This window comes from Ovis canadensis, chromosome 23 (assembly GCF_042477335.2).
Source record: "Ovis canadensis isolate MfBH-ARS-UI-01 breed Bighorn chromosome 23, ARS-UI_OviCan_v2, whole genome shotgun sequence".
NCBI classification, from domain to species: domain Eukaryota; kingdom Metazoa; phylum Chordata; class Mammalia; order Artiodactyla; family Bovidae; genus Ovis; species Ovis canadensis.
The window spans coordinates 66,471,437-66,497,419 of record NC_091267.1 but is presented as its reverse complement, the minus strand read 5'-3'; the positions used below and the strand labels follow the sequence as shown (position 1 = coordinate 66,497,419).

The following is a 25,983-nucleotide window of genomic DNA, read 5'->3' as shown; positions in this document are numbered from 1 at the left end:
TACTGGAGTGGGTTGCCATTTCCTCATCCTAGGGATTATCCCAATACAGGGATGGAATCTACATCTCCTGCACTAGCAGGCAGATTATTCACCACAAATAACAAGTTAAAAACATAAGATTCTCCTGCTATCTTAAGGCAGCAATCACAAAACTGTCAGATGAAACACTGGACTATTACTGTTTCTCATGCCAAAAGGGCTTTTTGCTGTAGTTGAAACATTAGACGCATTTAGTAAACTTGGTGAATTTCATAAGCACTGATTAAGGGAAAGAGCAACCTAATTAGACTCTGGAAGATGAAAAGTCACTTAAAGGCAAAGATATAAACTACTATTCAATCCCAGAGGTCTTAATTTTTTAATGGAGCATAAAACTGATAATAATTCAACTCAAAATATACTAAGTGCCTACTATAGGCAAGGCATAGTCCTAGATGCTCATGGGAGGGGTAGCATAAAAAGATTTATTAGATATAGAACCTGCCAAGACAGACAGCATTGGCTCATTGAATCCAAATGCTATACAGGACTATTTATGGTTAATATTAGCTAATATCATATCGTTTTTAACTTATTCTGACTTTAAAGATCTAAGAATAAGTTAATTCCTACTATAAAATAACCATTACTAAATTGATTTACTATTACTATAAATCACTATTATGTTTCAGTGAAAATATTTTTCATTTATCTAGTATTTTTAAAAGAAGTACATGCAAATAAAAGATAATGTATTCTTTTCAGCCTCATACATATCACAATTAAATTTATCTTAAATCATCAACTCCTTTTTTTGCTTATGGTACTAAATCTCTCACATTTTTCAAAATTAAAAATTACAAATAATAAATGAATATATGGATATTTAAACATAACATTTGTGGAAGTAATATATTTCAATGTATATAAATTTTTAAAAATTATTCAAATAAAGCTCCATATAGTTAAAAAAACTAGAGATATGTAGTTTCTTTTTTCATTAAGGAATTAATAATATGGTTTTACAGGAACAACAGGAATGAAAATGTACTATAAAAATATAGTATTATATTCTCAAGAATATAAAGAAGAACTCTTGTGTTACTCCGTACCCAAATTTCCTAATAGAAATTAGGGTGAGGAACAGAATTAAGATGAGAGTACTGAATCTCCTAACCAACCATGGATTTCATCCAAAAATCCGTTTCTTTCAGAAAGTTTTGATAACTGAAGCAAACCACCTTTCTCTGGTTTCAGAAAGAAGAAAGAAAAAAAGAAAAAGAAATGATCCCATATTTGACTTGAAAAGAGGAAGACGGGGGCTTTTTTCAAGTTATTTAAAAATAGTTTATACAGGCTTAACTTTATTGTATTTATGTACCTCTAAGGGAGGCCCAAACCAAAAAATTTATGCTCCTCCACTTGGTTTATACTCTTTAAATAGTATAAATGCTAAAGGCACTTAAAGAGTTATTTTCTATGCTTTATTTAAAGGATAGATCATTTTATCTTGGCAAGAGAAACATACTCCCTTAGATAAAAGTTAGTCTCCATGATTTTCCTACTAGTTACTCTCTGGATTGAGAGAAAAATGAGCAGAGGTAACATGAATTCCTTCGGGATGTGTGCTCATTATTATATTTCTTGGTGCTTACCAAAGTAACATTTATACCATATTCTCAACACTTGATAAGTGACTAAACTGGGAACACTTTGTAATGTGTTAATAACAAACATACTTTAAGTTCTTACTATTACACATGTTAACGTTTATGTTCCTATTCTTACATTATTACTTAAAATATTGCTTCTATATTTGTACTGAAGTGTGTGTATGTGTGTAAACTTAAGCAGTGTAATGTTTACATCAGACACGAAGTTTTAGTACATATGGGCAGATGAAGAATATTCCCTGTGGTAAAATTGTTTAGCACCTCAGTTCAGTTCAGTTGCTCAGTTGTGTCTGACTCTGCAACCCCATGGACTGCAGCACACCAGGCCTCCCTGTCCATTACCAGCTCCTGAAGTTTACTCAAACTCATGTCCATCCTGTTGGTGATGCCATCCAACCATCTCATCCTCTGTCATCCCCTTCTCCTCCTGCCTTCAATCTTTCCCAGCACCAAGGTCTCTTCCAATGAGTCAGTTCTTCACACCAGGTGGCCAAAGTATTGGAGTTTCAGCTTTAGCATCAGTCCTTTCAAGGAATATACAGGACTGATTTCCTTTAGGATGCACTGGTTGGATCTGCTTGCAGTCCAAGGGACTCTCAAGAGTCTTCTCCAACACCAGAGTTTAAAAGCCTCAATTCTTTGGTGTTCAGCTTTCTTGATAGTCCAACTCTCACATCCATACATGACTACTGGAAAAACCATAGCTTTGACTAGACAGACCTTTGCTGACAAAGTAATGTTAATATGATGTCTATGTTGGTCATAGCTTTTCTTCCAAGGAGCAAGTGTCTTTTAATTTCATGGCTGCAGTCACTATCTGCAGTGATTGTGGAGCCAAAAAATAAATAAACAAAGTCTGTAGAAAAGATTAATTCCACTGGAATTTAGTTCTAGAGTGGTTTTTCTGAGTGGATGTTTATAAGTTCAGAAAGGAGTGAATGGAAAATTATTCTGCAGAGGACATAGAAAAAGCTGAATGTGGTAGTTCTAATCTATTTTTAATCCATTCTTCCTGACTGAAGTTAACAGAGGGTCCTTCAGAATGGAACTCACACAATCAATCCCAAGATATGGGCCATAATCTAAATTAAATGAACAGACTGGTTGTCTAACATTCATTCAATATATATCCTCCCAAGGATACAGAGCACTGAGATATCATCTTGATCTTAGAAATGGTTTCTTTGAAGATAATTCTGGTGATAATGAAGAGAAGTGCATTGATTTTCTGTCTTGTATACCATTGGGTAAAGATAATGCATTGATGCCATGTGAATATAATTTTACTGCTCAGTACACAGATCATATTGAGATATATTTAAAGCAGATGCTTTTCCAGAGGCTGAAAAATGTGGCTAAGTGTTCATAACCCTGCTGACTTTGAAAAAAGGTATGAAAACTAGGAAGCAAAATCATAGCCTATGCCTAGAATATTTCAAACATATATTAATATAAAAATGAATGAGCTCTTTTCATCCTTTCCTCAGGTTCAACACATTGTTTTCAAGTTAACATGAAAGAAAGTTCACTCATTAAAAAAAAGTATAATATTACTACTTCATATACAAGGGCAACTAGCATGTACTGAGGCTGTATTGTTTTTATTCAGTTGCTAAGCCATGTCCTAATCTTTGTGACCTCATGAACTGCAGCACATCAGGCTCCTCTGTCCTCCACTATCACCCGGAGTTTGTTCAGATTCATCTCCACTGAGTTGGTGATGCTAACCATCTCAACCTCTGTCACTTGCTTCTCTTGCCTTCAATCTTTCCTAGCATCAGGGTCTTTTCAAATGAGTCAGTTCTTCATATCAGGTGGCCAAACTATCAGAGCTTCAGCTTCAGCATCAGTCCTTCCAATGAATATTCAGGACTGATTTCCTTTGGGATGGACTGATTGGCTCTCCCTGCAGTCCAAGGGATTCTCAACAGTCTTATCCAACACCACAGTTAGAAAGTTTGGGGCTCAAACTTCTTTATGGTCCCACTCTCATATCTGTACATGACTACTGGAGAAACCATAGCTTTAACAATATGGACCTTTGTCAGCAAAGTGATGTCTCTGTTTTTAAATATGCTCTCTACGTTTGTCATAGTTTTCCTTCATGACTGAAGTCACTACTGCAGTGATTTTGGACACAAAAAAATATGTCACTGCTTTTGCTTTTTCTCCTTTTATTTGCCACAAAGTGATGGGACTGGATGTCATGATCTTAGTTTTTGGAATGCTGAGTTTCAAGCCAGCTTTTTCACTCTGCTGTTTCACCTTCACCAATAGTCTCTTAACTTTCTACCAGAAAAGTTGTGTCATCTGTATATCTGAGGCTGTTGATATTTCTCCCAGCCATCTTGATTCCAGCTTGTGATTCATCCATTCAAGCATTTTGAATCATGTAATCTGCATATAAGTTAAATAAGCAGGGTGACAATATACAGCCTTGATGTACTCCTTTCACAGTTTCGAAACAGTCTGTGTTCCATGTCCAGTTCTAACTGTTGCTTCTTGACCCATATACAGGTTTCTCAGGAGACAGGTAAGATGGTTTGGTATTCCCATCTCTTTAAGAATTTTCCACAGTTTTCTGTAACCCACACAATCAAAAGCCTTAGCATAGTCAATGGATTGAAGTAGATGTTTTTCTCAAATGTCCTTGCTTTTTCCATGATCCAGTAAATGTTGGAAATCTGATCTCTGGTTCCTCTGTCTCTTTGAAACACGGCTTGTACACCTGGAAATTCTTGGTTCATGTACTGCTGAAGTCTGGCTTGACGGATTATGAACATAACCTTGCTATCATGTCACTGCAGATGGTGATTGCAGTCATGAAGTTAAAAGACGCTTACTCCTTGGAAGAAAAGTTATGACCAACCTAGACAGCATATTAAAAAGCAAAGACATTACTTTGCCAACAAAGGTCCATCTAGTCAAAGCTATGGTTTTTCCAGTAGTCATGTATGGATGTGAGAGTTGGACTATAAAGAAAGCTGAGCACCAAAGAATTGATGCTTTTGAACTGTGGTGTTGGAGAAGACTCTTGAGAGTCCCTTGGACTGAAAGCAGATCCAACCAGTGCATCCTAAAGGAAATCAGTCCTGAATATTCCTTGGAAGGACTGATGCTGAAGCTGCAACTCCAATACTTTGGCCACCTGATGTGAAGAACTCATTTGAAAAGACCCTGATGCTGGGAAAGATTGAAGGCAGGAGGATTAGGGGACTACAGAGGATGAGATGGTTGGATGGCATCACTGACTCAATGGACACGAGTTTGAGTAAACTTTAGGAGTTGGTGATGGACAGGGAGGCCTGGTGTGCTGCAGTCCATGGGGTCGCAAAGAGTCAGACACGACTGAGTGACTGAACTGAACTTGCTATCATGTGAAATGAGTGCAACTGTGCAGTAGTTTGAACATTCTTGGCATTGCCACTCTTTGGGATTGGAAAGAAAAACTGACCTTTTCGAGTCCTGTCGCCATTGGTGTGTTTTCCGAATTTTCTGGCGTATTGAGTTTGGCACTTTAACAGCATAATCTTTTATGATTTTAAATAGCTCAGCTAAAATTCCATCACTTCTAATAACTTTGCTCACAGCAATGCTTCCTAAGGCCCGACTGACCTCACACTCCAGGATATCCACATCTAGGTGAGTAACCAAAGCACCATGGTTATCTGAGTCATTAAGACTATTTTTGTATAGTTCTTCTGTGTATTCTTGCCATGTCTTCTTAGCCTCTTCTTCTGTTAGATCCTTGCTATTTCTGTCCTTTATCATGCTCATCCTTGCATGAAATGTTCCCTTGCTATCTCCAATTTTCTTGAAGCAATCTCTAGTTTTCCCCATCACATTGTTTTTCTCTATTTCTCTGTCCTATTCATTTAAGAAGATCTTATCTCTCCTTGCTATTCTCTGGAACTCTGAAGTTGGGTATATCTTTCAGTTCTTCCCTTAACTTTGGCTTCTCTTCTTTCCTCAGCTATTTATAAAGCTCCCTCAGATAAACACTTTGCCTTCCTGCATTTCTTTTTCTTTGGGATGGTTTTGGTTACCACCTCCTGTACAATGTTATTCATAGTTCTTCAAGCACTCTGTCTACCAGATCTAATCCCTTGATTCTATTAATCACCTCTACTGTGTAATCATAAGGGATTTGATTTAGGTTATGCCCAAATGGTCTAGTGTTTTACCTACTTTCTTCAATTTAAGCCTGAATTTTGCAATACGGAGCTGATGATCTGAGCCACAGTCAGCTCCAGGTCTTGTTTTTGCTGACTATATAGAGCTTCTCCATCTTTGGCTGCAACGAACATATCAGTCTGATTTTGGTACTACCATCTGGTAATGTCCATGTGTAGAGTCTTCTCTTGTTGGAAAAAGTGTACTTGCTATGATCAATGTGTTCTCTTAACAAACTCTGTTAGCCTTTGCCTGCTTCATTTTGTACTCCAAGGCCAAACTTGTCTGTTATTCCAGGTGTCTCTTGACTGCCTATTTTTGTATTCTAATCCTGCATGATGAAAAGGAGATCTTTTTTTTTTTTTTCTGCTAATTCTAGGAGGTCTTGTAGGTCTTCATAGAACCAGTCAACTTCAGCTCTTTGGCATCACTGTTTGGGCACAGACTTATATTACTGTGATTTGTATGGCTTGCCTTGGAAATGAACTAAGATCATTCTGTCATTTTTGAGATTGCACCCAAGTACTGCATTTTGGACTTTTGTTAACTTGGAGGGCTCCTCTCTTTCTTGTAAGGGGTTCTTTCCCACAGTAGTAGATATAATGGGCATCTGAATTAAATTCACCCATTCCCATCCACTTTAGTTCACTGATTTCTAAGATGTTGATGTCCACTCTTGCCATCTCCTGCTTGGCCATGTCCAATTATTTACCTTGATTCATGGATCCAACATTCCAGGTTCCTATGCAATATTGTTCCTGATAGCATCAGACTTTCCTTTCATCGCCAGACACATCCACATCTGAGCACCATTTCCACTTTGGCCTAGCCTCTTCATTACTTGTGGAGCTATTATAGTAATTGCCTTCTGCTCTTCCCCAGTAGCATACTGGATGCCTTCCAACCTGGTGGGTTGGTGGGGAGTGGGTGGGCTCATCTTCTGGTGTCATATTTTTTGCCTTTTTGTACTGTTCATGAGGTTCTCCTGGCAAGAAGAGTAAGTTGCCATTCCCTCCTCTAGTGAAGCATGTTTTATCAGAACTCTTCACTATGATCTGTCTGTCTTGGGTAGCTCTGTGCAGCATGGTTCACAGCTCCATTGAGTTATGCAAGCCCCTTTGCCATGACAAGGCTGTGATCCATGAAGGGGATATTGAGGTTTTATGCTCAAGGATCCTGTGGCAAGTCTATGAACAGTAATTGACAGGAACGGGAATGCATTTGGTGACCTACTCTAGTCAGACCCAGTGCAAGAGAACCAAATAAGCCATTGTCCATCTTTTCCTTGACCATGAGGGTCATTTATTTAGGGGTTCCGATTTCTGTCTTTATGCCATAAAATATAAATAGACTCTGACAAGAAGTAAATTCATTTTCTGAACCCAGGTCTCCCATGTTGCAGGTGGATTCTTTACCAGCTGAGCCACAAAGGAAGTCCAAGCATACTGGACTAAGTAGCCTATCCCTTCTCCAGCGGATCTTCCTGACCCAGGAATCAAACTGGGGTCTTCTGCATTGTAGGTGGATTATTTACCAACTAAGCTATCAGGGAAGCTCTCTAAAAATCCTTAGAAGTCAGTATAAAATATAACATTATAATTTCATATATAAATGTCATGAAGAGTGAACATATAGTTATTATGAAGATTAGGGTGAAAAAACCTGCTATTATCAATTTTGCCTAGACCCAAGTGTCAATCAGGAAAGTTCTAGACAAAACAGAAAATTTTATTCTAGATATGAACAATTTAAACAAATAAACTCTTAATCCCTAGCTCTTGGTTGACACTGCAGTTTGATTCTGGGTCCTGATTCCCTGTAGCACATGCATAATCTTTTGTGGAACATGGCAAATGATGTGTAAAGAAAGTTGTGCAAGTGATGTTCTAAACTAGGAAAAAAGTTTCCAAATATTTCACTTTTCATCTTTTGCAAATACAGATAAAAAGCAGCACTAGTCCAGACCAACACATGGCCGGATTTCTAAGCATGTGGCAGATGTCAATCAAAGAAGAGATGAAAAAATTCTTGTATCTGTGAAATATGTATGCATGTATGATGCTAGGAAAAGTATTTTCCTTAGAAAAGACCCTGATGCTGGGAAAGATTGAAGGCAGGAGAAGAAGGGGATGACGGAGGATGAGATGGTTGATTGGCATCACTGACTCAGTGGACAAGAGTTTGAGTAAACTCTGAGAGTTGGTGATGGACAGGGAAGCTTGGTGTGCTTCAGTTCATGGAGTCACAAAGAGTCGGAGACGACTGAACGACTGAACTGAACTGCTAAGTATTATAAAATAAAAACATATATATGTGCATATCTATTTCAGAAGAACATTGGTTACTGTTATGAACTCTCAGTTCAGTTCAGTCGCTCAGTCATGTCCAACTCTTTGCAACCCCATGAATCACAGCATGCCAGGCCTCCCTGTCCATCACCAACTCCCGGAGTTCACTCAGACTCACATCCATCGAGTCACTGATGCCATCCAGCCATCTCATTCTCTACCATCCCCTTTTCCTCCTGCCCCCAATCCCTCCCAGCATCAGAGTCTTTCCCAATGAGTCAACTCTTCGCATGAGGTGGCCAAAGTACTGGAGTTCCAGCTTTAGCACCCTTCCTTCCAAAGAAATCCCAGGGCTGATCTCCTTCAGAATGGACTGGTAGGATCTCCTCACAGTCCAAGGGACTCTCAAGAGTCTTCTCCAACACCACAATTCAAAAGCATCAGTTCTTCGGCGCTCAGCCCTCTTCACAGTCCAACTCTCACATCCATACATGACCACAGGAAAACCATAGCCTTGACTAGCTGAACCTTAGTCAGCAAAGTAATGTCTCTGCTTTTGAATATGCTATCTAGGTTGGTCTTAACTTTTCTTCCAAGGAGTAAGCGTCATTTAATTTCATGGCTGCAGTCACCATCTGCAGTGATTTTGGAGCCCCAAAAAATAAAGTCTGATACTGTGTCCATTGTTTCCCCATCTATTTCCCATGAAGTGATGGGACCAGATGCCATGATCTTTGTTTTCTGAATGTTGAGCTTTAAGCCAACTTTTTCACTCCCTTTCACTTTCATCAAGAGGCTTTTGAGTTCCTCTTCACTTTCTGACATAAGGGAGGTGTCATCTAAATATATGAGGTGATTGATATTTCTCCTGGCAATCTTGATTCCAGCCTGTGCTTCTTCCAGTCCAGCATTTCTCATGATGTACTCTGCATAGAAGTTAAATAAGCAGGGTGACAATATACAGCCTTGACGCACTCCTTTTCCATTTGGAACCAGTCTGTTGTTCCATGTCCAGTTCTAACTGTTGCTTCCTGACCTGCATACAGGTTTCTCAAGAGGCAGGTCAGGCGGTCTGGTATTCCCATCTCTCCCAGAATTTTCCACAGTTTATTGTGATCCACACAGTCAAAGGCTTTGGCATAGTCAAGAAAGCAGAAATAGATGTTTTTCTGGAACTCTCTTGCTTTTTCCATGATCCAGCGGATGTTGGCAATTTGGTCTCTGATTCCTCTGCCTTTTCTAAAACCAGCTTGAACATTAGGAAGTTCATGGTTCACGTATTTCTGAAGCCTGGCTTGGAGAATTTTGAGCATTACTTTACTAGCATGTGAGATGAGTGCAACTGTGCGGTATTTTGAGTATTCTTTGGCATTGCCTTTCTTTGGGACTGGAATGAAAACTGACCTTTTCCAGTCCTGTGGCCACTGCTGAGTTTTCCAAATTTGCTGGCATATTGAGTGCAACACTTTCACAGCATCATCTTTCAGGATTTGAAATAGCTCAACTGGAATTCCATCACCTCCACTAGCTTTGTTCATGTCGCTGCTGCTGCTAAGTCACTTCATTTGTGTCTGACTCTGTGTGATCCCATAGGCAGCAGGCCACCAGGCTCCCCTGTCCCTGGGATTCTCCAGGCAAGAACACTGGAGTGGGTTGCCATTTCCTTCTCCAAGGCATGAAAGTGAAATGTGAAAGTGAAGTCGCTCAGTCGTGTCCAGCTCTTAGCGACCCCATGGACTGCAGCCCACCAGGCTCCTCCATCCATGGGATTTTCCAGGCAAGAGTACTGGCGTAAGGTGCCATCACATAGTGATGCTTAATAATATTACTGATATGGTATAGCCGAATGGTCTCTAAATCATCTCCTCTCACAAGAATGCCTTTGAATACATTCCTTCTGATAATGCATCTGGAATAATGACCAGCATACAGGTCTAGGAAATCACTTTTAGAGGCAGCCTAGTTTTTATGAAAATTTCCAAACAATCTGATTCAAACAATCCTGATTCCTTAAACATGGACACTTCCCTGGATGACTTCCTAAGAGCCTGTCCACTGACCAGACAGCAATATGGAGATGAGGCATGGTCTTACGTGGATTATAAGGGAGCAACCATTCCCAAACGCTATGAGGGCCTATGGGAGCTTCCCCACCTGGATGGTCCACAAGTCTCTCCAAAAGGCAGTGTTAGAAATGTTTTTGTGTTAGTGAAGTTGCCAAGTAGCACAGCAAGAAAAAACAGAAGAGCATGGATGTTCTTTCTTCTCCAAGTGACTGTGTATAGGGAAATTGCAACTGCAGTATGAAACACTAGAATGGGAGCTCCTGCTGCTGCACTGTTAGGATGTGTAAATAATAACGCGGTTGTAGCACAGAACTTCTTCATTCGTGTATCTGTCCATGGTCCATCCATCTAGTCCACAAATGTGTTGAGTGGACCACCCACGGCTCTAAGCATTAGTAATACAAAAGGACTATTGCAGAGGTTCATAATCTAGTGAGAGAAAATACGTTAAGTGAATGATAACTACATTGTCAAATTCAAAAGTTAAAAAAAAAATTTTAAGTAGGTGAACATGGAAAAACAGGATTATTGACTAATTCCACCCAGAAAAATGATGGAAAGTGTTCCAGGGTTGACAGCTGAGGTGACATCACTCAGGGTGACCCCTGAGTTTTCAGGGGTGACAGCTGGGAATTAAAAGATGAGTGTAAAAGTACCAGAGAAGAATGAACTGGGTAAGCTTAGAGAAAGAGGCCGAGATGAAATCATAAAACTCATTATATGCTTTACAAAAGAATCTAGAGTTTTTCTTATAGGGAACAGATCCACTGAAGGTATTTTTAAGTAGAAAAATGACTCAATCAAATATGCATTCTAGAGTGATGATTCTAGCTGAGTGTGAACAGCAAATTAAATACAACAGGAAAGACTTCTATAATAAATAGGATGAGGATGCTATTAATTACAAATTGATGATGTAGACATTATTAGCTCTGTTTTGTAGATGAGCAAACTGTGGCTCAGAAAGACTAACTAACATACTCATTTTAAGTGGTTGAATCTATCTGACTTTGATGTCTGACTTTGATGAAGATGGTTTTACCATTATTGAGCAATTAATAAATGAAAGAGTGAGTTTCGGCAGAAATTAGAGCATCTCCTAGAGTTGATCAGGGTGTATGAATGGGAGGACTTCGCTGTGTGGGTTTGACTTAAGATGGCAGCTCCATTCTCAGTAAGGCTGACAAAACACAACAGACTTTGGAAAAGAAACGAAATAGTTATCTTTGTCACCATGCAAAGGACTGGGACAAGTGAAAGTGTCCTTTCAGAAAAGGCATAACAGAAGTGGACCAAGAGCTAGGAAAATCTTTAAAGAGTTGATGATGGAAAGTGAGGCCCTGTTCCTATCCCAAATTTTCCTTTCCTCTCCCTGACCCTCACTCTCACGGATGCTGTTCCGCTCAAACGTTTGATCAGTATCAGCGGTCAAGAGTGAATGAGGTTTGCAGGATTTTGGATGCAGGGGAACACTGCTGGTCTTCAGGAGTCAGTGTAAACAGTAGGCACTTCATGTATTTCAGAGCAAAAAGCCCTGAGAACTGCTGTGTTGGAGCAGAGAAAAACAACAAAAGCCCGGTTACCAATTTATCTCAACCACAGTGCCCTAGTCTGTACAGCGGTGCCCTAATTATCCCTGAGCACATTTTGCAATCCTCATTCTTTGAGCAACTTCTTGCTTTTCCCATTCCAGGATTTTTCTGAATAAAAGTTCAAGTCATTTTCCCTCTATGGATATTTGTGCTGACTCAAGTTTTACTCATATATTTAAACTACTGGATCTTAAAGTCTTTTTTACTACTACTCACAGTGATTCCTATCTGAAACCCTGTAACATACATATGCAGATAGTACCACCTGCTTTAGCATTTCATACTTTTCATATCGGGCTGTGAGTCTTTACATCCTAACTATACTGTATCTTTTTGAAAATGAACCCATGGAACATAACTTCTTTCTTATGTTTCATCACATCCAGAGCAGTGCTAGGCAAACAGTTTTAAACAGGTTGTCAAAAGTGAGTCCAACTGTTTTCATATCGCACATTTGGAATTTCAAAAACTCATCTGCACCCACTACTTTTGATTTTGTTCTTTACATACTCAGAATCATGAGCAGCCGGTGAACAGCAAGTGTATACATTTTCTCTGACAGTAAATGACAGAGAAGATCAAGAAAGGTGAAAAGGGTGAAGAACCTTCACAGAGAAAGGTAAAGGTTAAGAAAAGGACACAGTGGATCAAAATCATCTACAACGTGACCACCTTTTCCTGGATCAGAAAGAACTTCTCTTTCTGTTCAGCTTTAATTTAATAGATGAATATTGAAGATACATTTTCCCTACTGGAAAAAAAAATATTTTCATATCTTTTTCATCTCCCCCAAGATCAATCGCCTATACAGTCATCCCTCGATATTTGCAGGGATCCAGTCCAGGACTTGCCTCAGAGGCCAAAATCTATGGATGCTCAAATATAATAGGTAAACACAGGACAGGATCCAACACTGGCTGAATCTGCAGGTTTGGAAAAGGAAGATAGGGAGGGCTGACTGCACAGTATACCACAGGCATATGCACTATTACTTTTGGGTTTTGTAAACGATACTTTGGGTGAGATGGTAAAGGCTGTCTTTCCAGATTACTCTGTTTTTCAAATATCTGTGTCATAATTCAACAACAAACTCTTATCAGTCAACTATAATATGGTAGGTTCAAAATTTGAGATTGGGGGTGTAGGGAGGCAGAGATGACAATGTGAATGAGACTAGCCCTTTGCCACCAAAAGAATTTACAACCTGGCCAAGACTTTGGGGATATGTATATAGATGAACTATAAGAAACAAATAGCATAGCAGAGACTAAACTGGGTGTTATGGACATACAGAAGAATAAATGACCAGAAAGGTAACAAAGACTTCTTAGACAAAAGAAAATTGAGAAGAAGCCTTCAAAGATAAGGCTCAATAGAGAAAGGGAGAGTGCACTGCTAAGGCTAAGAGCATGGAGTTCTAAAGATACTTTTTTTCCAGAGTGATTTGTGAATCTTTGCTAATAGACTGCGACATACATGGAGGTTTTGAGTCTAGAATGGGAAATTTGAGGACCTTGATGTCAAAGAACTGACTTCATTCTGCAAGTAACAGTGAACCATCTGTGTTTCAGAAAGAAAACTGAGGAGGCAGAATCCAGGACTGATAAAGCAGGCAGAAAATAAAGCTAGGAACTTAATATTTGGCTGATATCTATGACAAACAAGGACCTTTGGCATCACAGTAGGCTTGACAAGGACTTGCTTAAGATATCTTTTTGAGGGCTTATTAATGAAAATGTCTAGCTTTCAGGTCTGAGAAGATTAAAACTATCCCATGAATCATGCTAACCTCTGTGAGCACTAGGTACATTTTTTTTTCTTTCAAAGTTACCTATTAAAACATAATAGCTTCTGAGAGGTTGACTAGACAGTTTCTTGGTTGCTTGCTGGGGACAGGATATTTTATCAAAAGCACATTACTCATTTTGGGCCTCTAGTTGTTTTTTTTTAACATTATAATTTCCAGAATTGCAAAATTCTGGAGCTGAGAAAAACATATGTGAGAGTAGGTTTTTTTCAAGGGAGTGTATCAAGCAGTTGACTAATAAAGTGACTTGAAATTACACAGGATAACAGGGTAAAAAGAGGTTTTCATTTTCAATTAAATGACTCCCATCAAAAGGTGCTAAAGGTGTCAATTTCTCAAACAGCAGCCTGGCTCCTGTGATCCAAATCCTGCAAAATCTGAATTACATTAACTAAATTCCAAGCTTGACTAGACTGCCTTGAAAAGCTTATTTCCCTAAAACTAGAAACAATTAACATTCTGTTTATTCATGAGATTAAACTTGTTGAGGTGGAAAATGGCCAGTGTAATGTCAAGTACTTGGCCTGAATACCCTATTGAGGAAAGACAAAGACCTTTAAACTGGGTGAATTTATGGGAAGGGTGTGTAAGTTTCACTTTCTTGATAACAAAGTAGGAGTTTATTAACTTACTGCATTCCCAGAAATTATACATTGGTTCTGAGCAGAGATTCTCAAGCTACTTAGCCTGGGTATATATTTCAGCCTAACTCCTTACATACTGTGAGTCTTCAGGCAAGATTTAACCTCTGAAGAGTTTTACCTTCTGCATCTGTAGGGATGTTGTGAGAGCTAACTGTGATAGAACATGCTCAATGCACAGAAGAGTGGCAGGTGTGCAGTGGGAGTGCTGACATGCGAAGTGGTACCCGGCGTGGAGATGCTGTGCCTGGGCTTTAGTTTTCTAATACCAATTCTAAAATTTGATCATCTTAAACTTAAAAGAAATCAAAGATCATCTGGGCTAAATCATCATTTTACAGGTGAGGATGCTGAGAGGAGTTCAGTCCCATGCCCAAATCCACATAGGCGCTCACAGTCTCAGCATGGCGCTAGCATCCCGGGCATCCGACTGCATTCTGATTCTCTTCCATCACACACTGAGCTGAAGGAAAAGCCCGGAGCATTACCAGCCATTACCACCATTCAGAGGAGTGTAATTCTCTCTCGGCAGTGGGAGGGCAATATCTGGAACTAAAAACTGGCCTGTGAATTTATGCCTCTTTTCCAGGTCTCCTGTTTTACATCACCCCTCTGTAGACCACGGTGAATTAAAGATACTTGACAGTGCTTGAAGCAAGCCGTTTTCCCCTATAATTCTTATCATCAGTGATACAGATCATGTCTGAGGATTCCTCTTTATGGTTATGCCATGGCCACAGCACCTGTACTATTGCCCCAGTGGGCAAGCACGGAAACATATATGAAACTTAGCATTTGTCTTCATGCTAAGAATTACCAGTTTTTACATTATCGACACCTCAACACAGAGGATAACATTTTGGGGTTAAATGCTTCCCTAGTGGCTCAGTTGGTAAAGAATATGCCTGCAATGCAGGAGACCCGGATTTGAACCCTGGGTCAGAAAGATCACCTGGAGAAGGAAATGGCAACCCAGCCCAGTATTCTTTCCTGGAGAATTCCACAGACAGAGGAGCCAGGCAGACTGCAGTCCATGGGGTCACAAAGAATCGGACACGATTTCCTTTCACTTGCTCAAGGGTGCAAAAGCAATCATTTATGATTAAAAGTTTGATCTAATAATTACTTTCAAGAATTGGTCATACTTTATAGTTATGGCTATCCTCCACTGTGATCCCCAAGCAGAGGCTTTAATAAATGCTTCTGTTTGAAGATCTAAAAGGTTTAAGCTGATTGTAGAAAAACAAAAAGCCAATTTTTTCATAAATAGAGCAACAGTCTACAAAGGAAAGACAACATACTCTGGGAGTCAGAGATAAACATGTTTGAGTCCCAACTCTGCCTGACACTATATCTGAGTGTCCTGCACAACAATTTTTTCTGTTTCCTCATTTGAAAATCTGGAAAGAGAATCAGTGAAAGAACAGTTTTGGTTTTGAAAGTAGATGGTATGTACTGAATTATGTCCTCCCCATCCCCAAATTCATATGTTGAATTTGTGACACCCAGTATGACTGTATTAGGAAGGAGATACAGGTCTTTATAGAAGTGCTTGAAGTTAAATGAGGTCATAAGGGTGGGGCCCTGATCCAATAAGATTAGCATCCTTATAAGCAGGGTCATGAGTTCACTCTCACTCTCTCCACCCTGTGAGGACAGTTCAGCAAGAAAGCAGCAGTCTGCAAGCCAGGAAGAGAGCTCTGACCAGAAACCAACCCTGCCAAACCCTGATCTGAGACTTCCAGCCTCCAGAACTATGAGAAAATACACTTGTTACCTAACCCACCCAGACTGTGGTGTTTTGTATTGGCCGCTAGAGCTGACCAAGGCAGTACAGATAGCACCACGCTTGTGTTTCCTGAGATAAAGGACTGTCAGGATCATATATGCAGTGCTACAGCTCCCTACTTACAGGATGATCTCAGATTATAACTGCTTTGTTCTCTAGAATATTCACTGAATTGGGGAAAGAAAGGCTGATATTAGAAAAGTATCCACATGCCCACTTTAGATGCAGGGACCTTACAGATACACGTCAAAAGTGCTGTGTGTGTGGTTGTGTATATGTATGTGTAGCATGTAGTCATGGATATACTTGGTGGTTCAAAATAGGGGCTTTGGAAGATGGCTGGCTGGGTTTGAAATATGGTTGTGCTGCTTACCAGCTGTGTGTCTATAGGCAAATCACTTGAACTCTGTAAGATTCAGCTTCTTTATCAGTAAACTGGGAAAAATGACAGTGTATCTCCCACAGTATTTCCAGGTGGTGCTAGTGGTAAAGAACCTGCCTGCCAGGGCAAGAGATGAAAGAGATGTGGCTTTGATCTTTGGGTCAAGAAGATCCCTTGGAAGAGGACATGGCAACTCACTCCAGTATTTTTGCCTGGAGAACCCAATGGACAGAGGAGCCTGGTGAGCTACGGTTCATAGGGTGGCAAAGGGTCAGACATGTCTGTGGTGACTTAGTACACACACACACATTATTATGTGGATTAAATGAGTCAATATATGTTAAGCTCTTAGAACAGCAATTGGTGGTGAAAGCTTCACAAGGATTAATGTTACTATTATACACCCCCACCTAGACACAGACAAATTGACAGGGTTTTTACCAAAATATGAAAAATAAAAAAGGAATACAGTCTGTATCTTTTCCACTCACTTTCCCTTCTCCAACTGACCGTCCAAAACAGTAAATCTGCAATTAACCTCTAAAATCCCATGATTACTTTAAAGCTTATTGGCTGCTTGTGCCTACAAGAGACTAGAGAAATAATTAAGATGTGGAACAAGAGATGTGAAAACACTAGAGCTGATCAATTTACACTTACATGAAGGGGAAAAGGAGTTCTATGTAAATTATCCATCATTTTCACACTAGCATTGCTATTATTCAGAAGAAAACATTTTCCCCCAATCAGAAGCGACTTAAACATAACTGACTTTTTGTTTTCACATTTACATTCTTCAGGGCAGATATTAAATTGCAAGAAAAGGTAATTGTGACAAGAGATTACAGTGACACTTTTTAAAAACAATCAAAACTTTTCTCACTTTTTCTCATATGAGTCAAACTCGACCTCCTGCTTTTCTATTTAGGATTCATCTTTGCAAGGTTAACTCTGACCCAGGGAGCTAAATTTTCTCTCTGAGCAAATTTTCTCTCAACAGAAATGCAGTGCTTGTCGTAAACATAACTGTGGGATCATTTCACCATGGGAAGGGGACAAATTGGTCTAACAGAGAGCACAATAATGCATATCCAGCTGATTTGCTGTGTGCCGAGAGTGGGGATCTTCAAAGCAGCCTTTTCCTATTATTCCCATCAATCTTAGAGGAATCTTTAAACTCGGTTATTTTTCGAGTACTAAGTCTGATTTTGTTTTCAAAGAATTTTGGATGGCCAACAAATTTTATATGCTTTCTTTGTAAGAATTTAAAGATCTGGCTTATAACCACTAAATTACATGCTGTCACTCCTTCTCAATTTTACAAGTAATTAGACTTTGATGTAAAATTTAGAACCTGTCAACTTGACCAACCGTATACCACTTGTGCTTGAGTAAGGGACCAAGTAGTTTAACATGTGACAGAATTGAAGTAATGTTAGATGAAGAAAAAGAACAATTGCCCGAATATATGAACACAGCCACTGGCAATAATTCTTGGAAATTCCTTTTGTTTCCAGTAATTGATCTGATTTCACTGTCAATGTGAGGATCTGAGTAAAATCCATGGAGAGTGTGTGACCAAAGAGATTGTACAAAATATATTTCTTGGTAGCTGAAAATATTATTACCAAAACAAGGAACAAATAACAGCAAAAAAAAAAAAATTAAAAGGGATACAGAAACAATTGGAAATCCACTACATTGAAAGGCTTGAGCATACTGTCACTCAAATGGCTAATAATGTAACTTTTCATCTGGTTCAGTTATTTAAAAAATGCTTTCATATTTCCTTTCTCTCTATATATACTTTTTCTAAACATAATTTCAAAACTTTGGAGTTGCCTGCCTATGAAAGCTCCAAATTCGTTTAAGAAAGCTATGCAAAGTTGTTTTAATTATTTTTTATTGAAATTATAAATTCTGCTAATTAACTATTCCAGCTTGAATTTAGATATCACTAATGTTTAATTTACCTAATAAAATACATGCTAGCTGCCACTTACTTATCATTAGTGGCTTTACAAATATTACTGATTAGTAGATGTTGATCTTACAAAAATATTTTAAGTGTAAGCAGGCAGGAACATACAGGTGATTAAGTGAAGTGAAAGTCGCTCAGTTGTGTCCAACTCTTTGCGACCCCATGAACTGTACAGTCAATGGAATTCTTCAGGTCAGAATACTGGAATGGGTAGCCTTTCCCTTCTCCAGGGTATCTTCCCAACTCAGGGATTAAACCCAGGTCTCCCACATTGCAGGCTGATTCTTTACCAGTTGAGCCACCAGGGAACCTCAAGAATACTGGAGTCGGTAGCCTATCCCTTCTCCAGGATCTTCCCAACCCAAGAATCAAACCGGGGTCTCCTCCATTGCAGGCAGATTCTTTACCAACTGAGCTATCAGGGAATGCTGAATGGAGACTTTAACCCTGGGTGGACATTTTTGTGCATTGCATCATTTCAGTTACTGCCTGTATGAAGTGTTGGCCATGTTCTCTTAAGCAGAGGGATGATATAAGGACCCAGAGATAAACCTGAATACAGGATTATTAAATAAAATACTGCTCATGTAGACAATCTGCTACTGTTAGTGAAACAACATTCAGATTCTTAGTATTTGTCAACAGTTGAAAAGTATTTTTGGTGAAAAGCATATTTTCCCACAGTCTACACCACGATACCTTATGAGACATGATGATGGTAGGGAGGTTGACAGTGACTCACACAGAAAACAATTATACAAGCTGTGAGCTCTGAACCAATACTCACAACACCAATGGTCACCAGTTATGAGCATTTCTAAACGCTCACTTTTTGAAGACTATAACATCCTATAAAAGTCAGATGCATAAACTATTCTTTTTTTTTTCCCTGTGGCATTCTACTAATTATCCTTCATGCAAAAAAAAAGTGGAATCTTAATATATCAGTCTACAAATCACAGTAATAAATTCCTATCTACCTGAGAGTTGATGGATTTATCTCCATTTTCCTTTGTGTAAAACAATCTCTGTTTCTCTACACAAATCAGCTTTTAGCAAATGAATGGAAGGAGGACAAAATACTGCAAGTCAAATTGGCACCTTCTTCTTAAAATGAAAATTTTCTGGCTTCAAAATGAACAAAAGTAGTGCCCTAAAAAAAGTTGACCTAACTTTGTTTTTCTGTATGAAAAGAAGCTCATAGTAGAGGAAATGCACGCATGATTTGTGGGTCTTCTCTGTCGAGCTACAGAGCTTTAATCCAGAGCTCATGAAAGGGTGCAAGAGCAGCTTGAAAATTATGCTGAGCTTAATTACACTTAATGTGAATTATTCAAAAGTGCAGACAGAGACTAAAAATTTATTTCATACAAAGAAGCTTGACATTTTAATTGGTCCTTCAGAATGGAGACAAAACAATTTCCTCTCAAGAAAATTTACATCCTCCCTATCAGAGCCGAAACCTCAGCCAAGCAGAACTTCATTAACAAGATTAATTATCACACTAGTGCCTGCTTCATCAGGTGTATGGCCCAGGTAGAAAGAAGAAAACGGAATAATGACGGACATTTCTAAAAGACAGCATTGACTCAAGGAGGGAACAATGACAGATGAAAACCACCATACCTTGGTCATTAGCCATTTTGTCAGGGTGTTCCACTGTGGAGGAAAGAGAAACAATATTATTAGATTTTGGCAGTTTCCATCAAGAAAGGTGACATTTCCAGTCAACGGTTTTATTAGTGAGTTCTCATATCAAGGCCAATGCCCTATTGAAATAAAATTGATAAGGAGTCGGTTACTGTGATTATTTCAATTAAACTAAAGAATTTGAAAGTAATATTTTGCTGTGTAAATGTGTTGTAAAAAAATGTTATTTGTAACAGTCCTCTAAACACAAACTCAAAATTATTTTCATACAAGTTTAATAATATAATTAACAGTAATAAATGCATACTATTACCAAGTAATTATCATCCATATATTTTAAATAAGTTAAGGAAGCTATTTTCTTGTATTCATTTTTAATTTTTCAACAAGAGAACTAACCAATTTTCACAAGAACAGGGTAAAGTAATAAAATATCATAAAGTTTAATCTAAATGGCTTGATTTTAAACCTTATGAGGCAAGGTCTTGAATTGTTGACTATTTAAAAAAAATTTATGTATCAGTCAGTCAGTTAGTTTAGTCGCTCAGTCATACCCGACACTGCTACCCCAGGGACCACAACACGCCGGGCCTCCCTGTCCATCACCAACTCCCGGAGTTTACTCAAACTCATGTCCATTGAGTCAGTGATGCCATCCAACCATCTCATGCTCTGTCATCCCCTTCTCCTCCCACCTTCAAACTTTCCCAGCATCAGGGTCTTTTCAAATGATTCTGTTCTTCACATCAGGTGGCCAAAGTATTGGAGCTTCAGCTTCAGCATCAGTCCTTCCAAGAAATATTCAGGACTGATTTCCTTTAGGATGCACTGGTTGGATCTCCTTGCAGTCCAAGGGACTCTCAAGAGTCTTCTCCAGCACCATAGTTTAAAAGCATCAATTCTTTGGCGCTCAGCTTTCTTCACAGTCCAACTCTCACATCCATACATGACCACTGGAAAAACCACAGCTTTGACAAGATGGACCTTTGTTGGCAAAGTAATCTGTCCGCTTTTTTTACTATGCTATCTAGGTTGGTCATATACAGAATTATGTATACTATTCTTGAAAATAATTTGTTAGATTTTAAGATATCTGTGAATTTTTGAAAAGTGGCTTCTGTTAACCAAGGTAACTATACATGACGTAAATCTCTGTGAAACAGTGCTTTCCTAGAAATTGTGAAATGATATTTTGACTAACACAGATCTCTGTAAGTTTCCATCAGTTAGACTTATTTCAACTATACTTGTACTTGATTTTCTTTGATCTTTGAGTCTTCTGGGTTGATTTAACTCACTTCAGTCAGTCAGTCAGTCAGTTCAGTCGCTCAGTAGTGTCCGACTTTTTGTGACCCCATGAATTGTAGCACACCAGGCTTCCCTGTCCATCACCAGCTACTGGAGTTCACCCAAACTCATGTCCATCAAGTCGGTGATGCGATCCAGCCATCTCATCCTCTGTTGTCCCCTTTTCCTCCTGTGCCTCCAATCCCTCCCAGCATCAGAGTCTTTTCCAATGAGTCAACTCTTCACATGAGGTGGCCAAAGTACTAGAGTTTCAGCTTCAGCATCAGTCCTTCCAAAGAACACCCAGGGTTGATCTCCTTTAGAATGGACTGGTTGGATCTCCTTGCAGTGCAAGGGACTCTCAAGAGTCTTCTCCAATACCACACTTCAAAAGCATCAGTTTTTCGGTGCTCAGCTTTCTTCACAGTCCAACTTTCACATTCATACATGACCACTGGAAAAACCATAGCCTTGACTAGATGGACCTTTGTTGGCAAAGCAATGTCTCTGCTTTTTATTATGCTGTCTAGGTTGGTCATAACTTTCCTTCTAAGGAGCAAGTGTCTTTTAATTTCATGGCTGCAGTCACCATCTGCAGTGATTTTGGAGCCCCCAAAAATAAAGTCTGACACTGCTGTCACTGTTTCCCCATTGATTTCCCATGAAGTGATGGGACCAGATGCCATGATCTTCGTTTTCTGAATGTTGAGCTTTAAGCCAACTTTTTCACTCTCCTCTTTCACTTTCATCAAGAGGCTTTTTAGTTCCTCTTCACTTTCTGCCATAAGGGTGGTGTCATCTGCATATCTGAGGTGATTGATACTTCTCCTGGCAAACTTGATTTCAGCTTGTGCTTCTTCCAGCCCAGCGTTTCTCATGATGTACTCTGCACAGAAGTTAAATAAGCAGGGTGACAATATACAGCCTTGACGCACTCCTTTTCCTATTTGAAACCAGTCTGTTGTTCCATGTCCAGTTCTAACTGTTGCTTCCTGACCTGCATATAGGTTTCTCAAGAGGCAGGTCAGGTGGTCTGGTATGTCCATCTCTTTCAGAATTTTCCACAGTTGATTATGATCCACACAGTCAAAGGCTTTGGCATAGTCAATAAAGCAGAAATAGATGTTTTTCTGGAACTCTCTGCCTTTTTCCATGATCCAGCAGATGTTGGCAATTTGGTCTCTGGTTCCTCTGCCTTTTCTAAAACCAGCTTGAACATCAGGAAGTTCACGGTTCACGTATTGCTGAAGCCTGGCTTGGAGAATTTTGAGCATTACTTCACTAGCGTGTGAGAAGAGTGCAATTGTGCAGTAGTTTGAGCATTCTTTGGCATTGCCTTTCTTTGGGATTGGAATGAAAACTGACCTTTTCCAGTCCTGTGGCCACTGCTGAGTTTTCCAAATTTGCTGGCATATTGAGTGCAACACTTTCACAGCATCATCTTCCAGGATTTAACTCAATTAATTACAGTCAAACACTTGGGCTACCAAATTTGCTGGTTTGCTTTTTGTATATGTCTCAAAGTCAGACAGAGAAAAATATAGTAGATTCCAATGGGCAGGAACCTATAATCTATTCAGTTTTCTCATTATATGTAGTGGTCTCATAGCAAACCCATCATCACTGCTTGAAAAATACTTACAGCAAATATCTTGTAGGTGGCAGTCCTTCCTTTGTCTTTTAATTGAAAGAATATAAATCTTGTCCAAAATAATATATAAAATCAAAATACTTAAATAATGCTGTTAGTAAAAACCACTTTCAAATACAGGGTTTATATATGTTGTATTACAGAAGGACAAACTCCTAAACCAGAGATCATTTGCAATTTCTTTCATTTTCAAATAATACAGAGGCATGATCTATGAAAAAGATAAACCAGGAAAGATATCTTACTAACTAGAAGATTGAATTATGAATCACTTTTTGGAAAATGGTATATAAAAGCATGCTTCTTGGATTAAGATTCAACAAGCTTTAATTAAGTTTTATAACTGTCTTTGTATCTTCTCCAACCAATCCATTCTGAAGGAGATCTGCCCTGGGATTTCTTTGGAAGGACTGATGCTAAAGCTGAAACTCCAGAACTCTGGCCACCTCATGCGAAGAGTTGACTCATTGGAAAAGACTTTGATGCTAGGAGGGACTGGGGGCAGGAGGAGACGGGGAAGACAGAGGACGAGATGGCTAGATGGCATCACCAACTCGATGGATGTGAGTAAACTCCGGGAGTTGGTGATGGACAGGGAGGCCTGGCATGCTGCGATTCATGGGGTCACAAAAAGTCGGACACAACTGAGCGACTGAACTGAACTGAACTTGTATCTCCTCAAGATTTAAGAATTTTCAACTCACCAGGTCATCTAATCCAGTTTTTTCAAATATAATCATTACAGTTTAATGTATATCTTAATTTTTCTCTCCCATTTCCCAATCAACACTAATGATGTCTCAAAATATATTTTATTATGGTATTAGGGAACTGTTGATGAGAGGTGCTTTTGAGAGGCAAATGCATTATCTATTGTTTTCATACAGAGAAAGGATCCTAATGTAGCTTTTAAGGAAGAACACTTTGCTCTAAGAAATGCCATCGGAAGTGTTCCGTAAGAATGAGGAAGGGCATGTTAGGGTCTATATGACCAAACAAGCCAGGAAGGCAAAGTTTGGTAGTCAGACCAGAGCACACTTGAGAAACTCTTTGAATCAGCATCTCATATTTAGGTGAGGACTTTTTGGAATGATATTAAAAATAAGAGAAGAAAACCTGTCTCATCTTATTGCCATTCTTCATCTCTCCCTTTGTCTTTAATTACATAATGCACTACCTCTAGTCCAAGAAATTTTTGACAAGTAACAAATAAATATTTGGTATGGTGAATAATACTAAAGAATTCCCAACAGGGACTAAACATGTCCTAATAAGTACTTTCTATTAAAGAAAATAATGACTTTTAAAAATTAAAAACAAATACCAAAGCATTATAATTTTATGCCTTGAATTTTTAATTTCTCCTGTCACCTATCACGAATATCATGTACTTTGTCACAAAATTATTTAAAAATAAATAAAACTTTTTTGTATTCTGGAGCACAGCTTCAGTTCCATATCCTTGCATGAGAGAGATGTACATTTCAGAATGGCAATTAAGGATGCCCAGAAAAGAGACCATACTCTAGTGCTCTTCCACTGCTGATGACTCTGCTTCTCTTGTGGGAGACGACTTCATGTCTCCACAGATGCCCTGTTTGGTTTAATCCTTCAGGAATGTACTTTCTCCTTATTACCTGACAGTCCAACATGGAGAAGCTTACTTTACTAGAAGGAATGACTCATGTGATGGGCAGAAATAAACATACATTTCAGACATCTTCCAAGGTTTCTCTACTGTGCAGGTATCACAATATGGAATCTGGAGACAGGAGAGTCCTCTGGGGTCAGAGAATGAAGTTCAACGTTCTTCCAATTAACATTCCAAAGAAAGAATCAGATCTACTGCATATATGTACAATGTTGCACAATGCATGTACAAAAAATTTAAAAAGGCAATGATAATTTAATCCCTTTTAAGTTATAAGCATCCTTTTATTTAACCAATGATTACAGACTGAACTGCCTGTACTTCTCTGACTGGTGGCCAAAACAAAAAAAAAAGAAAAACCTTACTCTCTAGTAGAAAATGCTTCTATCTTGACAAAGACTGGGCATGAGAAAATGATGTTGCTAACGACTGACTAATGCATAATTTGCAACTTGCATAGACCACTGAGAGTTCCCTCAGCTTCAGGACAACAAGGAAGCCTTTCTGTCTGTCAGACATTACATTCTGATGAACAGAGGCCTTATATTTTGAAGCAGCTTTGGAAACGGAAAATCTTAAATCAGAGAGCATTTTATCTTTAGTGTAGATGTGATTCACTGTGGCTTCAAATCTCTTATGATGAGCAATTTGTTTACCTTAGACTATCTGTCATGTGACATACATATAAGGTTCGAGCCTATGCAATATCAATTGTTGATAAAGATAGGCAACATCAGTGTCTGAATCATTTAAAACACATTTAAGACATCTGAAACTTAGTTTACTGTAAGACCATGGGCTTCCCTCATGGCTCAGATGATAAAGAATCTGCCTGCAATGCGGGAGACCTGGGTTCGATCCCTGGGTTGGGAAGATTCCCTGGAGGAGGACATGGCAACCCACAGCAGTATTCTTGCCTGGTGAATCCCCATGGACAGAGGAGTCTGGGGGGCAATAGTCCATGGGGTTGCAAAGAATGGGACACGACTGAGCGACTAAGCACAGCACAAGACAGCATAAAAATCTAACTGTCTATTAATTGAATATGATATACTTGGGGTAGATAATCTTAAACATCGATATCAGGATATTAGAAATAACCCTTATGGACTATTGTGACATATAACGTTATCTTGAATTTGTTCTTACTCTTAAACATCTCATGGATGAGTGCAGGGCACTTAGAGTAAATAGTACCAAATGGGATCTGAAGTTCATTAAATAATCCACAGGATGGTGATCAATGTGAGCCTATAAATCCTAGATAACTCACCTCTCTGCTGCTTAATACGTTTGGATGTCTTAAGTTATCTTAAACCCTCTGTGAGATCTCTAGTTGGCATACACTGTAAGCATGAAATTAGTTTGGCATT

General features: G+C 38.9%; 1 protein-coding gene across 1 annotated transcript in view; it reads right to left on the bottom strand.

The window, feature by feature from the left end:
* The window catches only part of DCC (DCC netrin 1 receptor), a 1,287,746-nt gene that overhangs the window by 119,636 nt on the left and 1,142,127 nt on the right, over nucleotides 1-25,983 (bottom strand). Inside the window, exon 21 of the mRNA XM_069569336.1 lies at nucleotides 19,998-20,030. Within this exon, the coding sequence (XP_069425437.1) occupies nucleotides 19,998-20,030 (33 nt within the window). The remainder of the gene's footprint in view (nucleotides 1-19,997; nucleotides 20,031-25,983) is intronic.